General features: G+C 42.6%; 1 protein-coding gene across 5 annotated transcripts in view; it reads right to left on the bottom strand.

Moving 5' to 3' along the window:
* GLIS3 (GLIS family zinc finger 3) overlaps positions 1-15,771 on the bottom strand; it is a 149,438-nt gene that overhangs the window by 43,504 nt on the left and 90,163 nt on the right. For all 5 annotated transcript variants that reach the window (XM_032213229.1, XM_032213228.1, XM_032213225.1 and 2 more), the window contains one exon: positions 7,156-7,317. In XM_032213229.1, coding sequence (XP_032069120.1) covers positions 7,156-7,317 — 162 coding nt within the window. The remainder of the gene's footprint in view (positions 1-7,155; positions 7,318-15,771) is intronic.

Below are 15,771 nucleotides of genomic sequence, written 5' to 3'. Positions count from 1 at the left end.
GCAACGCCGCCAACCGCCACGTCCAGCGAGGCGAGCCGAGGACTGCCATTCAACCTACCAGCCCTCCAGCGCCGACTGCGTGGTCTACCAGGCTTCCCACGTTCCCGCCGGCGACCGCAAAATCAGCACCGCCGTCCGACTCGAAGGTCAGCTCTGCCGAATGGAGGTGGACTCCGGGTCTTCCCGTTCTCTCCTATCTTGGGCCCTGTTTTCACGCCTCTGTCCCGGGGTTTCCCAGAGCAAATTGCGCCCCGTCGGGGTCTCCCTCCTAGACTACCAGGGAAATGGGATTCCCACGGCAGGAATATTCCACATCCGGGTGGAATACGGAGACTTTAAGGGGAAACTCCCAGTCCTAATCGTCAGGAACGATCTGCCCGCTCTCCTTGGGTTGGATTGGTTTCCCGCCTTGGGCCTCACCATAGAGGGGGTGCATAGGGTAGTCCCCCTCACCGTAGATAGCGTTCTAGGTGAGTTCGCAGATGTGTTCGATGGGAAATTGGGCTGTTATAAGGGCACCCCCATTTCTCTCTGCCTCGACCCCCAGGTCGCTCCTATTAGGCTGAAGGCACGCAGGGTTCCCTTCGCATTGAGAGCAAAGGTAGACGCTGAGCTTGATAAGCTTATAGAGCAAGGGGTAATCGAGCCCGTAGATCACGCCCGTTGGGAAACCCCCATAGTCATCCCGGTTAAACCCGACGGATCGGTGAGAATATGTGCCGACTATAAGTCGACCATTAATTTGGCCCTGCAGGCTAACCCATATCCGGTCCCCGTAGTGCAACACCTACTCCACTCCTTAGGGCAAGGCCGCATTTTCGCAAAGCTAGATATGGCACAGGCCTACCAGCAGCTTCCCGTAGACGACGATGCGGCTACAGCCCAGACCATCGTCACCCACCGCGGGGCTTTCCGTTGCCGCCGCCTCCAATTCGGCGTTTCGGTTGCCCCGGGGATTTTTCAGAGCCTCATGGAGCGTTTGCTCCACGGGCTCCCAGGCGTCGTTCCCTACTTCGACGACGTCCTGGTCGCAGCCCCCAACCACTTGGAACTCTTAAAAATACTGCGGGAGGTTCTCACACGTTTTAGGGAGGCTGGACTGAAATTAAAGCGCAGCAAATGCGAAATTGCTGTTCCCAAAGTAGAATTCTTAGGGTTCCTCATTGATGCCCAAGGCATCCACCCCACTCCTTCCAAAATTGCCGCCATCAAAAACGCACCTACACCCACCTCTAGGGCGGAATTGCAGGCGTTCCTGGGGCTTTTAAACTTCTACGCCCCCTTTATACCCCATAAGGCGTCGCTAGCCGAGCCGCTACACCGACTGCTTGACCGGTCAGCGGCCTGGAAATGGGGTAGCTGTGAAGCGCACGCGTTCGCGGCTATAAAAGACATTTTGATCTCGTCGGCAGTCCTAATCCAATATAGCGATAGGATGCCCCTAGTTCTGACTTGCGACGCCTCTCCCTATGGCATAGGGGCGGTCCTGAGCCATGTCCTCCCGAACGGCTCAGAGGCCCCCATAGCTTTCTATTCCCGGACACTCTCCTCTACGGAGCGGAACTACAGCCAAATTGATAAAGAAGCCCTGGCTGCAGTGTCCGGCATTAAGCGTTTCCATGACTACCTCTATGGTAGGAATTTCACCCTTATCACGGATCACAAGCCGCTCCTGGGGCTACTGGCAGGCGACAAGCCAACCCCCTCCATCTTGTCTCCCCGCATGACACGCTGGACGGAGTTCCTAACGGCGTATTCGTATACGCTGTTATACCGTCCGGGTAAGCAGCTAGGGCACGCAGACGCCCTGAGCCGTTGCCCTTTGCCAGAGACGGACACAGCCCACGTGCCCGCTCTCTCTATCTTGTCCATCGCCGAATCCGACCTCCCCGTCTCTGCCGCGGACGTCGCAGCTTGCACAAAGGCTGACCCCGTCCTATCCCAAGTAGCTTCATGGGTTTTGAGGGGGTGGCCCACGGAAAAGGTAGCGGAAGGATTTCGACCATTTAAAGCACGACAAGCCGAACTCGCCCTTCACGGGGGTTGTCTTGTCTGGGGGGATAGGGTAGTGATCCCCACAGCCTTGCGGGCACGAATCCTGCCCGCACTTCACAAAAACCACCCTGGCATAGCGCGAATGAAAGCCTTAGCCCGTAGCTATGTGTGGTGGCCATTGCTAGATTCGGAAATTGCAGACTACGTAGGCCGATGCAGGATCTGCCAAAACTCTAGGCCGAATCCCCCCACAGCCGCCCCTCGTGAGTGGGAAATCCCTAGAGGCCCATGGTCCCGTTTACACATTGACTTTGCCGGCCCCTTCCACGGCCGAAATTTTATGATAGTAGTCGATGCTTACTCCAAGTGGGTGGAGCTGGTAATCATGACCTCCACCACAGCAGAGAGTACAGTGAGGGCCCTTCGTAAGATGTTCGCCACCCATGGGTTACCGGATGTGATAGTCTCAGATAATGGGCCCCAGTTTACCTCCACCACGTTCCAAGAATTCCTGGTCGAACAAGGAATCAGACACGCAGCCACAGCCCCTTATCACCCAGCTAGTAACGGCCGGGCGGAGCGCGCAGTTCGCTCAGCCAAAGAAGCTTTGGGCCGCATGGACCAGGGCGACTGGCAAGAAAGAGTGGCGGCTTACCTCTTGAGCCAACACTCCATACCCTGCCCAACGACTAATAAAAGTCCCGCGGAGCTCTTGATGGGTAGGAGATTGCGAACCCCCCTAGACAGGCTCCATCCACTTTACGCAGGGGATCTGCCGAGCAACCTGGGGGCCCTCCCTTCCCACGCGTTTAAGTTAGGGGATCCTGTATGGGCCCGCTCCTTTTCTGGGGATCCACGGTGGGTTCCCGCAACCATCACAGCCCTGACTGGCCCCTGTTCCTTCAGGGTCGGCCTGGCCGACGGAACACAATGGAGGCGCCACGTGGACCAGTTAAGGCGACGCCTCCCCGCGGAAACAGACGGCCCGAGTCTCTCTCAGCATGAGCCACCCCCGACGACCCCCCCCTCAACGGACCGCCTCTACCCGGGGAACGGGGGACAAGCCGATACGAACTTTTCGGACAGACGCGCCTCACCCGGCTACTCCCTTCCTCGGAGCCCTTTTCGAGACTCTGAACCTACACCCCAACCAGACTGCACGGGGCCACTGTCGGACACTCCTGTTGCCACGGAGACGCCACCCCGGACAGATGGACATCGGGCACGGGGCCCGGGGCCAGCGCCATCTCACGGGGCCGCGTCGCAGATTCACCGCCCCGCCACGGACGCACCTCTGCCGGCGGTTCCCCCCCCGACGACAACCGCCGGGGAGCCACGAAGGTCGGGACGAGAACGCCACCGTCCCACCTACTTACAAGACTATGTTTGGGGGGGAGGAGTGTTGAATACTAGCGCGGGAAATACAAGCGCGGGAATAAAGGACTCCCTTCTGATTGGTTCCCGGGCGGAGCCGGTTCAATCCTCGCCCCGATTGGTCGAGCTACTCGACGGCCCATTGGCTCCTCGTTCAAACCCGGATGTATAAATGTTTGGCGCGAACCACGCCACGCTGAATCGTAGTCACTCTGCTTTTAATAAAGGTTGCTGTTTTACATACCCGCTCGTCGCGTCCTTTTCCCTTCGCTCCAAGATGCAAAAAGAAGTATTGGATATGTTCAGCACTTTGGGTTGTTTGTAAAAATAAAAATAAAGGTAGGATACAAACAAACAAATAAATGTGTATGCTTAAAGGAAGCCCCTCCTTTGTTCAGGACGATTTACATTTTGCTTCAGGAATAATCTCAACAAAAGTATCTTCTGTGCAGGGACATTTAGGTTAAAATGCCATCAGGAGTATCCTTACGACAGGATCAAGCTATCTACAGGATATTTCAAGATGTTGGGTTCAGAAGGGTGCTTCAATTGTTTCATGAACAACATACATATTTTCCATATACTACTGGTTTCTAGGGCATAACTGGTAATATAGCATAAACTCATGTTATCTGGGAATGCCTTGTTATATAGAACAACCTCAAAGAAGTGAGTTGAATAATCTTCCCGATTATTTAAATTCTGTCAGCATTTTAATATTTTTATTTTTAAACAAGCCTCTTATTTTTTGCAACTTCTTTCTTGTCCATTCTCTTTTGTAAGGCCTGTTTTTAGTGTTCCAATTAAACCTTGCTATAATTTATATTTATGTAATGGTTTAAATTACCCACAGGTAGCTATTTTTGTTTTTATTGTTCATTTATATAGAATCAATTTTCCGTGTTACTCTGATGGAAAGAGAGAAATGAATCTTTAAAACAGAAATATAAAATATTAGTACACCTCATTCAGTTTATTCGAGTCTGTGCAGGTTTGACAGAAAGAAGGATGCTGAATTATATTAAGTTATATATCGTATTTTTCGGAGTATAAGACGCACCCTGGTTTTGAAGAGGCAATTTTTTAAAAAAAGTAGGTAGGTAGATAGAGGGATAGAGAGGGAGAGAAAGAGAGAGAAATATAGTAGTTAGGTAGGTAGGTAGATAAAGGGAGAGAGAGAGAAAGAGAAAGAAAGAAAGAGAAAGAGATACAGTAGGTAGGTAGGTAGGTAGAGAGAGTGTAGATAGGTAGGTAGGTAGGTAGAGGGATATAGAGAGAGAAATAGAGAGAAATACAGTAGATAGGTAGGGAGAGAGAGAGAGAGTAGGTAGGTTGGTAGGTAGATAAAGGGATAGAAAGAGAGAGAGAGAAATAGAAAGAGAGAGAAATACAGTAGATAGGTAGGGGGAGATAGAGTAGGTAAGTAGGTACATAAGTAGATAGAGGGAGGGAGGGAGGGAGAGAGAGAGAGAAATTCAGTAGGCAGGTAGGGAGAGAGAGAGAGTAAGTAGGTAGATAGATGTTTCCAGGTGTATTTATCCATGTGCTGGAGAAGGAAATCGCTGACAACCTGTAGCACCTAAAACTCATCAACCATTCTAACTAAACAGCTTTCTGAAAGGAAAAAAAAGGTTTTGCACTCTGCAAACCTCCCCAAAATGGCTTGTTTTTTTGTGAAAACGGGCCCGTTTTTTTCAAATAAAAGGCATGAGTAGCCTGGAGGGGGGCTTGCAGAGTGCTCCGGGTGGGGAGGCAAAAAAAGAACAAACAATGGCCCGTTTTTTGCGAAAATGGGCCTTTTTTTGTCAAAAAATGCATGCATAGCTTTATGGAGGCTTATAGAGTGCTGTTGAAGGCTGGGGGGGGGGAAGTGGCACATTTTGTGCTCATTTCTGCCCTCCCCAGCCCCCAGCTCCATAGCCTTATGGAATCTGAAAGCCTCCATAAGGCTATGCACGGCCATTTTGGTGAAGGGGTGGAGCTTCAGGAGGCAAAAAATGTGTATTTGGTGTATAAGATGCACCCGGATTTTCAGCCTCTTTTTAGAGGAAAAAAGGTGCGTCTCATACTCCAAAAAATACGGTAATTCATATTTACCAGAAAAATATTGGAATATCAGATTGAGTCCTAAGCTTTCAAGCACTTCTATTATTATGTAGAGCAGTGGTTCTCAACCTGTGGGTCGGGACCCCTTTGGGGGGTCGAACGACCCTTTCACAGGGGTCGCCTAAGACCATTGGAAAATATATATTTTCGATGGTCTTAGGAACCGAGACACCAATTTTATGGTTGGGGGGTCACCACAACCTGAGGAACTGTATTAAAGAGTCGCAGCATTGGGACGGTTTAGAACCACTGATGTAGAGTTTAGTCTTTCCCCTAAAACATAAGAGCATACTTCATCTTCTGTATCAGAACCCATGGTCTGCACTACTTTTGTTATGGTAAGTACGAGAGGAAGCACTATATCATATTTATTTATTTATCTATTTATCTATTTATCTATTTATCTATTTATCTATTTATCTATTTATCTATTTATCTATTTATCTATTTATCTATTTATCTATTTATCTATTTATCTATTTATCTATTTATCTATTTATCTATTTATCTATTTATCTATTTATCTATCTATCTATTTATCTATTTATCTATTTATTAGCTATACAGTATACTGTAGCCTCTTTTATTTTTAATTCAGATCTACTCCTCCTAGGTTTTCTGCATATCTCTTTAGGCAATCAAATCATGCCCTATGCAGGGCTTTGAAGTAGCTATGAATTTTTTAGGAGTGAGTATCTGAATGCCCCAATGCACTCTTTTTCACCTGGGCTTCCATGTACTGAAGACATTTGTGAGAAATTGTGATGGGTTCTGCAAGAGGTTGTGAAAAAAACTTTTTTATCTTTAATGTATCATGCACTGCGAATGCAATGTTTTTATGCAGGGATTTCCTATGACCTGAAAATTATTTAAAGGGTTCCTTAAGAGGGGGAAAAGGTTGAGAAATGCTACTTTAACATAATATATGGGAAGCTTGTTTTGTAGGCTGATGGATTTGTGAAAGGAAATGGGTGAGAGAACTGGAGAGCATTGCCCTATACCACTTAAAAACTAATCTGCATCTTACAGTATACAAATTCTGTATACAACAGGTAGCCTGAGCCTCTTAGACTTATAAAAGGAAAGGCTTATCACAGAAGTGTCAAACTCAAGGCCCGAGGGCTGGATCCAGCCCATGGGGTACTTAGATCTGGCCCGGGGGCCACCCTGGAAACAGAGAAAGACTGGCCCATAATGCTTCTTCCAGCGAAAACAGTCTCTTAAGCTCCATTTTTGGCTGCCACGGCCTCCTGCAACCTCTGCCAGTGAAAATGGAGCTCAGGAGAGGTGCATGCGAGCTCCATTTTCACTAGCAGATGGTTGCAGGAGGCAGTGGCAGCCGAAAATGGTACTCAGGACCCTGTTTTTGCTGGCAGAACGTTCAGGCCACCACAGGTGCCCCCGACAGGAGTGATGTCGAGCTGGCCACACTCATCCTGGTCAAACACAACCCTGATGCGGCCCTCAATGAAATCAAGTTTCACACCCTTGACCTAGAACAATGATCTCTTTTCTTATAACAAGAACTGAATTTCAAAACAATCTGAATAACATGAGCTAACACCCTTCTATAGGGGTTCCATTGTAAGTCTCCATTTTATGTGCACTTAATAAATAATATGTCTGCAAGACCATAGTCAGGATAGCAAAATATTATCTAAAATCACATTCTTTCCTTACAGTGTCCAGATGCGTCCTCTGGTGCTTGGCTCGGTCGCTGGAATTACTGAATGCTTTATGACAGCCTTGATGCTGGCAAAGGTAAGGTTTTTCTCCAGTGTGGCTCCTTAAGTGAATCTTCAGATTTTCTAGTCTAGAAAAGGCCTTCTTGCAGCTTTCGAACTGGGAAGCAAAATAAAATTTCTAAGATTGAAGAAAGAGAATTTTCTTCTCTTTGCACACGTTGCCTACAGTATGTATTCATGTTAACTATTTAAAAGTTAATTTTTAGCCATTGCAGATGTTCAATTAACACATGTCATAAAGCCAGCGATGTCTACTGTCCTGGCTTCTACACATTAACGAGTTCATCCATATTTCTGAAAAGAGCATATATTAAATGCTTCAAATGTGCATGATCATACCTAATACTCTTCCTATACACAATTTACTGAGTATCACCGTGGGACTTGTAGTGTTGGGTTTTCAGACAAACTCTTATGGTGTATACTAGAGTCAATTTTAGATTTGGTCAAATAATACAGAAAGTCATTAACAGTACAATTATATATCTTTTTTTCCAGAAGTAAGTCCCATTAAGGTAATTAGGACTTATTCTCAGATAATTCAGCCAATTTACATCTCTGTACATATACAACTATCACATTCTGCAGGAACACAGGATACAATTGTGATTTTACAAAATAGAAATGTATTTTTTGTATAAAAGTAAAATTATGTTTTAGCACCCATATATCTGCCTAAAATTAGTTTTATACCTAATGAGGCACTTAATACTACATTTTTTTTTCTACATAGGAACAAAACATTTCTCCCTTTATCCTTTCCCTCAATGCTGAATATTTTTTTGGGTAGGTTCCTTTCCACAAGCATCTACTACTAAATCCATGACAAGGGGTATTGGAGCATTTTCAAAAATATAATAGAGAAAAAGATTAGAATTATGTTTTCAGAACATAACATGAATAGTTTCATTTGCTAAATTGGTTTAAACTAAACTTAAGTCTTAAGCTTAGTTTACTTATTCCTTATAGAGATATAATTAGATGAAGAAACAAGAAACTAAGTAGAACCATGAGTTACTATGTTAATTTAATCTGAAAAGTTTTACACATGTAGAGAAGCTATGCAAACAATTGTATACTCATAATTTAAATCAATGTGATTTTTGTTATGTTTTTCTGTTGGATTTTCTGCAAGTTTTCATAAACTTCCCATTTTCAATTACTGCTGGATATTACTTCATTTAGAAAAAAGACAATATATTCTCTAAATGCCTTGTCCTAACTGAGGGGAAATATAATTTATTTGCATTGTGCAAAATATTTTATTCTGACTCCTTCCTTTCTTACCAAACGCTGCTGCAGAAGATTCCGTTTGTAGTAGTTGACCCCATTGGGGGGAAGATCTTAACTCTTCCTCTCCAGCTGTTTTTCAGTTAAAAATGCTTTTGCGAATGGAGAAAATGTATGGATATGGAAAAGGAGGGTGAGAAGAAGCAAATGGATATATTTTGAGCAGCGAAACTGCCAGAAGTTGAGCACTTTTTTTTTGAAGGAAAAAGTGTATCTTAGTGGGTTAGGATTAAACATGAGATATTAGCACCTGTACAACCCTTTTTACAGTCAGATAATAAAGTATCTTTTAAATAACACCCAAAACATGATTAGAAAGGTAATGCAGGTTGTAAATAGGAGTAAAGGCAAAGATAAAGGTTTCCTGTCCAGAGCATGGTGCTCATCTCCATTTCTTGGCTGAGGGAGCCAGCGTTGTCCAAAGACATTTTCCGTGATCATGTTGCCAGAATGGCTATATGCCAAAGGCGCCTGGAACACTGTTACCTTCCCATTGAAGTGATACCTATTAAACTACTTGCATTTGCATGCTTTTAAACTGCTAGCTGGGGAGAAACTGGGGAAAGGAACTTGGGCAAATACGGGTAAAACTGACTAAAACTTAATCTGTGCAAACAGATTAAGACTGATTTTATTTCATTTCTGATCCTCTCTTATTTATCACTGATTAAGGGAGCTCACTTAGTTCTTTCAAACAGAACCATTTTGGAATTATTCTCAAGCCTTTCATAAACACAAGTCAGAAAATTTTTACACATACATGGTTGAAGGTAACTTCATTTGAACCAGTCTAAAAATTAGAGCTGTTACTCAATCTCTCTCATTCATTCATTCATTCATTCATTCATTCATTCATTCATTCATGCATTCGTTTGTTCGTTCATTCATTCATTCATTCATTCATTCATATTCTCTCTCTCTCCCTCCCTCCGTCTCTCCCTCTCTCTCTCTCTCTCACACACACACACATGGACTAGTTCATCAGGAGTGGGGGGGGGAAACAACTCATGTGTGCAAAGTAACGTAGACATACTGCATGTATTGCCCTGCTCAACCACCCTCAGAGAAGCCAATTGTAAAAAAACAAACAAAAATTTTGAGCTTCAGTTTATACACAGGTATATACTGTACCCAGTAACAAATACTGTATATAACTATATCATACCACTGTAAAACACCATTGAGAAGTTTTAAATGAGAAGCAATATATAAAAGGGACAAGATATTGTGCTGTTTTATTCAGAATGCAATTCCCTAACAGTCTAAAATTCATTCCCAGTAGAATGTCTTAAACATAAGTATATCCTCAAAGTGCTGGCTGGATAATCTCAATCATGATAGATAGGATTTGAATTAATTAAAGCTGAAATCATTATGAATATTTACCAGGAAAAAAGATATAGTTTAACTTCAGATAAGGACACTTAGTCAGATTTTTAGCTCTGCAATTGCACTCATGAGCTAATCTACCTGAGGGGAAAAAACTTCCTTTCAGAACAATGATATTTAGACCTGATTTTGCATACATTTAAGGAGTATTGTCTAGATTATGCATCATTTGTACTAGATGAGCCTGCATGTTTCATATTTCTAGATTGCCCCTCTCCCTCAAGGAGGGGCTCTGGGCGATGTACAGAATAATCAACATAAAAAAAAGCATATACCCTGGCTTGTGAAAACAATTATCTAATTAACCTGTTTGGAACAAGGCTTCAAAAATATAGTCTTGATTGATATAGCTGTTCTTTCTATAAAGATAATTAATATTATCTCAAATTTCTTGGAAAATAAATTCTTCCTGTTTACATCAGCTGTTAGTAATTTCAAATTCATGAGGACCAATCAAAAGGAAAAAAAGAAATTACGTAACTCTCTAGCAAATATTTTATTAGGAAAAACTAGCATTGTATTTTTTTTCTTATTCTGCTACCTTGTTTTTGGTCTCATTTTTATTTAGAGTTAGTATTATTGTCATAAGCTTCTAATGATATCCACTTGGTGATAATATGCTATTCCAAAAACTTATTATGTTCAACGTTCAACATTTCATGCAGATACTCATCCTAACACTCTTACATGGGAATAAATCTAACTGATCTCAAGGGATTTGGAGTAAACTCTTTTGCGTATCTGATCTTACTGTTGTTCAGTCACTTCTGAGTGTTTGTGAACTTGACAAACAGTATTAAGCCAGGATAGTCTGTCAGTAACTGTTTCTTTGATCTCATGTTTGTGTTAAGCCCATGCTTGTGTCATCAGTGTAGTGATTACATCTAGCCCCCTTGTCTTCTTTTAATCTCGTTCTGATTGCCTTTGATTTTTCCAAGCAAGTGGGAAATGATTCCTGCTTTTTTATTATATGTTCAAAGTACTTAAGCTTTAGCTTCATTGTCAGTGTTTCATTGATCAGTCTGATTTTATTTCATTTGTATTACGTGTCCTATTTGCAGTCCAAAGTATTCTTAGCAATTTTATCCACAACCACAATTCATAGCCCCCCCCCTTTTTAAAAATGATGAAACAGTTTTCACAACTCTATACTATAACATATATTATAATAGCTCTATAAAGCCCTGCAAAGCATAGGGCCAGGCTATTTATGGAATCAGCTTCACCCCATCACAGGACCCTGTCACATTTGATCACGCAGGGAAGGTATGCTGTAGACCAGTGGTTCTCAACCTTCCCAATGCCGCAACCCTTTAATACAGTTCCTCATGTTGTTGTGACCCCCAACCATAAAATTATTTTTGTTGCTACTTCATAACTATAATTTTGCTACTGTTATGAATCGTAATGTAAATATCTGATATGCAGGATGTATTTTCATTATTACAAATTGAACATAATTAAAGCAGTGATTAATCACAAAAACAATATGCAATTATATATTGTGAAATGGTTTGTTATTGAAAATAATATATATAATATAATATAATATAACATAACATAATATAATATAACCTCTACCCTTGTTACAAAAAGTCCATGAAACATTTCAGTTGGTAACAAAATAAAAATAAAACAGAGAAGACAGACAGCAAAAAAAAAAGGGTCAAAGAGAAATACAGTACTAGGTTGGATATCCCCTCCTATTTTTCATCTTGTCCTACTGGTTCTTTATGATTTATCAATTGTTGTTTGTAACTAATGATTGTAACTATTATTATGACCTATGACCTATTACTTGCTGTTTATATGTACACTGTTAATTGGTGCACTGGAAACAAATTCTTTGTGTGTCTTATCACACTTCACCAATAAACATTTCTATTTCTATTTCATTCTATTTCTATTTCATTCTATTCTATTGTATTCTATTGCATTCTATTCTATTCTACTCTATTCTATTCCATCCTATTCCTATTTAATTCTTATTCCCATTCCCATTTCATTCCATTTTCCTATTCCATTCCATTCTATTCTAAGCATGGAAGCTTAAAACTTAAAACTAAAAAGATGTAGCGCTTTATTTATTCAGCGGCTGCTGAAGATGTTTTGTGATGGCTACCTTTTTTCTCCTCCGCCCCTAAACTCCTGGAATCCTCTCGCTCCCAAGTTTTCCAACCACTCATTCATTCATAGATATTGCAGGAAGGAAATGAAGGCGGGTCTCCTTCAATGTTCCCTCTAATTTTTTTTCAGTGTGAGCAGAAAAGTATAATGTTTGAGCAGCATATTTTCATGCCTGAGCACCTGAATTTTTTTCACAATGTCACCTAAGACAACAACGAAATCAGTATTATTTGAAACTCAAAGTTATGTTTATTCAAGGTACCCGCTTAATTAAAAGTGTTATATAATATCAGTATCACTTAACAACGCTCCTGCTTAGCAACCAAAATGTTGGCTCAGAAAGTCTGGCATTTGAAGCACGCAAGTCTTAAAGCTGTTGTTACAAGACCCTTGCACCCCTAACCCTTTAGGGAAAAAAACCCCAGGGGTCTTCAAATATGACAGCTTTAAGATTTGTGGACTTCAACTCCCAGAATTCCTCCCTGAGGGGAATTATATATTTGGACTGTTTCATAGTTACATTAGAGAACTACATTGTTAGAACTTGGCACAAAAGATACCCTTTTATCTGAAAATCCAAATAGAGTAAACCTGCTATTATTCCAGAGCACTAATGTCATTTGTCCCAATCTGTTTTATGAGTCTGTATTAAAATAGATAGAAATATTTTCACTAAATTTTATAGATCTATATTGCAGGAACCTATCAGAAGTTAGGGCAAGATAAGAGTGGAAGAATGAATTTTGTTGCAGGTCATGGGGATTTTTTCAGCATCTTAAAAGTGGAGCGCATGTGCATTGAACTAGCAATACCCATTTAATAACAAAAGGAAATGGCTGAATTAAATTTGGTAAAGTTGCAAGCGAGCTGTAAAAAGCTTGTGGTTTTTAAAATCATAGAATCAGAAGGGATACTGGAGGTCTTCTAGTCCAGCCCCTTGTCCAAGGCAGGAGTCTTTATATCATCTGAGACAAATGGCCGTCCAGTCTTTTGAAAACCTGTAGCAAATGAATTAAGATTCCATTGATTTTAATTGTTCTTACTGTCAAATTTCTCCTTATTTCCAGCTTGAGTCTCCTTCTGACAAGTTTCCATTGCTTCTTGTCCTGTCCTCAGGTGCTATTGCTGCCGCCTCCTCCTCCTCTCCAACAGCACCAACACATTGCTGCCCAGCGCTGCGGCTGAGGTGAAGCCGCCAAAGCTCCCGCTGGCGCCCCCACAGCATTGGGCGGAAATCCGGCAGTGCTGTTGGAGGAGGAGGCGAACCAGCCTGCCACCGCTGGCCACCGCCGCTCTTCCTGCCCCCTTCCCAGCCCCACAGTCCAGCGGTCGCAGCAGAAGCAGCCCCGGGGCTCCGCTGCTGCTCCCCGCATTTTCTGGACGGGGTCTCACAGGAAGGAATCCCCCTTTGAAGAGCCGTGCTCTTCAACACAAGTCTGTTGTAGCCGCCTGCAAAGGACTTCCCCATGTTTGCTTTAAAGAAATCTCTGTGCGGCAGATAAAAACTGCTGCGCAGGGTTTTCTTGCCACGTGCGCGGCCGCGCAGCCGCGCACCTTAGAGGGAACAGTGGTCTCCTTGTGAATGGACAGAGGTTTTTACAGAAAAGGGAAAACCTGAACAACTGGAGCCAGCTGCTGCAGAGCGCCCGCGTGAACTTCCGAGTCTCTGAGGAGGAGGCTGCGGAATGAAGGGACATCATCACCATCCTTCCCGGCTCAGTTCTCAAATCCTTCTTCCCGGCGTCCCCTCCCCTCCTAATGCTGCTGGGGGACCAAGCTCGGCCCGGCCACCTCTCAGGGCGCTGCCTTGCCAGCTCTCAGGCGCTCCATCTCCCCCCTTCCCTTGTCAAGCGCAGCCATCCGATCTGTGCGCCAGTGCCTCTCGTGTTGCAATTGGCTGGAGCCGGCTGTCGTGCCATCCTGTCAGGTAGCCCCTCCCTTTTGCAAGGCAGCACCTGCTGCCGCCTCTGCTCCCCTGGCTTCAAACACTGGCACACAGGTGTCCTGGTTCCTAAGACCATCGAAAATATGTGTTTTCCGATGGTCTTAGGTGACCCCTGTGAAAGGGGTCGTGACCCACAGGTTGAGAGCCGCTGCTGTAGACCCTATCAGTTGAAGAATGTCAACTGGCAGAGTCTAAGTAAGACAGCTTTTTTTCTCACTGCCACACTATGGAACATCTTCTTCCCAAAGGTAAGGCAGACCATCCCCTACAGTTGCCCTGTAGCAGCGGGATGGGACGGGACACAAAGGATCAGGCAATTTTGGAGCTGGCTGGCCCTCCCTCTGTCTTTATTAGTCAATGTTAAATGGTCATCTCAGATTTTTTAAAATTTCTTTTAAATGTTATAATCTCACAATTTTAAAGTGTTTAATTCTAAATGAATTGTAATATTCTAAAGTGTATATGCTGATTATACTGTACACCACCCCAAGCCCCTCCTTGAGAGAGACAGGTGATCTAAAACATAAAATATAAATAAATAAATAAATGATAACTATATATTTATAATATATATGTTGTTTATAAATATAGAGAGTGAAGAAGATGGAGATAGTAGGAGTCATTACCCAAGTGATGAGGAGAAAAACAAAGTCTTAAAAAAGTATAAAAGTAAAAACACACAGGACCCAAACAACATAAAAACAACCATCAACAAGTCCAAGAGAGGAACTCCAGCACAGTCGCAGGCATAAACGTCTGAGTCCCTTTCAGGGATTTGTGAAAAGCTAGCAGGGTTGGGGCAAGTTTACCAACACCCAAAAGCAATGGAAGCCAATGAGGATTGAAAGTAATGGTGTCCCATGTGCCAAGTAACCCATTGCATTGACTGCCTGTATCGCTGCATCCTGCACCAGCTGAAGCGTCCAAATACTCTACAAGGGCAACCCCATGTATTGTATTATAATAGTCTAATAAAGTGTTACGTACAAGCTTAAGTATCTTGACTTTGTCTTGATAGGTAATGAGCTACCAATGAAAGTTGTCTCTGCAGCTCTCAAAATACATTTATCATCTATGATGCCATATCCAGAGCCACCTTCAATCCCCTAAACATCTTTAAGAGTCATAGCTAACAATCACATTCTTTATCGATATTGTGGTATCTGATGTCATGTAGAAAATCATACAATTTGTATTATGATGTTATGATAAAGATATCCTGTCCCCACTTAATATTTCCTGTCCCCATTGAATATTCTTATTTAAAAGCTACCCCATGAAGTGCTGTCATTATTGTTAGAATCTGCACTATTTTGGTGAACTTTATTTTAATCTGCAGTCTTGTGCACATTTAAATTGTTTTCTCATGAAAAGCAATAGGAATATCTTGTAGGTAGTCAGGCAGAGTGCATTATATTTAAAATTGAAACTATTATTGTTTAGGAAAAAAGCAAGGAAAGGAAAACAGCAATTTCTCCTTTTTGATCACTTAACAACATAGCCTTTTTAAAAGAGCTAAAATGTATTAAAATCTCTATAAACATCCACTTATGACCAAAAGCATCATTTGCCTAATGGAAGAGACAGTCCTTAAAATAAATGGTTGTGTTTTAATGTCTTCAATATGTTTAGATAAATTAACACTGATTTTAATTACAACTTGAAGAGTTCTTACTAAAATGAAACATTGGTTTTAGTGTAATTGGCTGTTATTTATTCTCAGTGACATTGGTTTTAAATGACTGGCATAGAAAATCAGAGTGCGAACAGATAGAAATATCTCATCTAAAATGAAATCTG

The sequence above is a fragment of the Thamnophis elegans genome, chromosome 3, assembly GCF_009769535.1.
Source record: "Thamnophis elegans isolate rThaEle1 chromosome 3, rThaEle1.pri, whole genome shotgun sequence".
Taxonomy (NCBI): Eukaryota; Metazoa; Chordata; class Lepidosauria; order Squamata; family Colubridae; genus Thamnophis; species Thamnophis elegans.
Note: the sequence above shows the minus strand (reverse complement) of the source record. Positions and strands in the feature narration are given on the sequence as shown.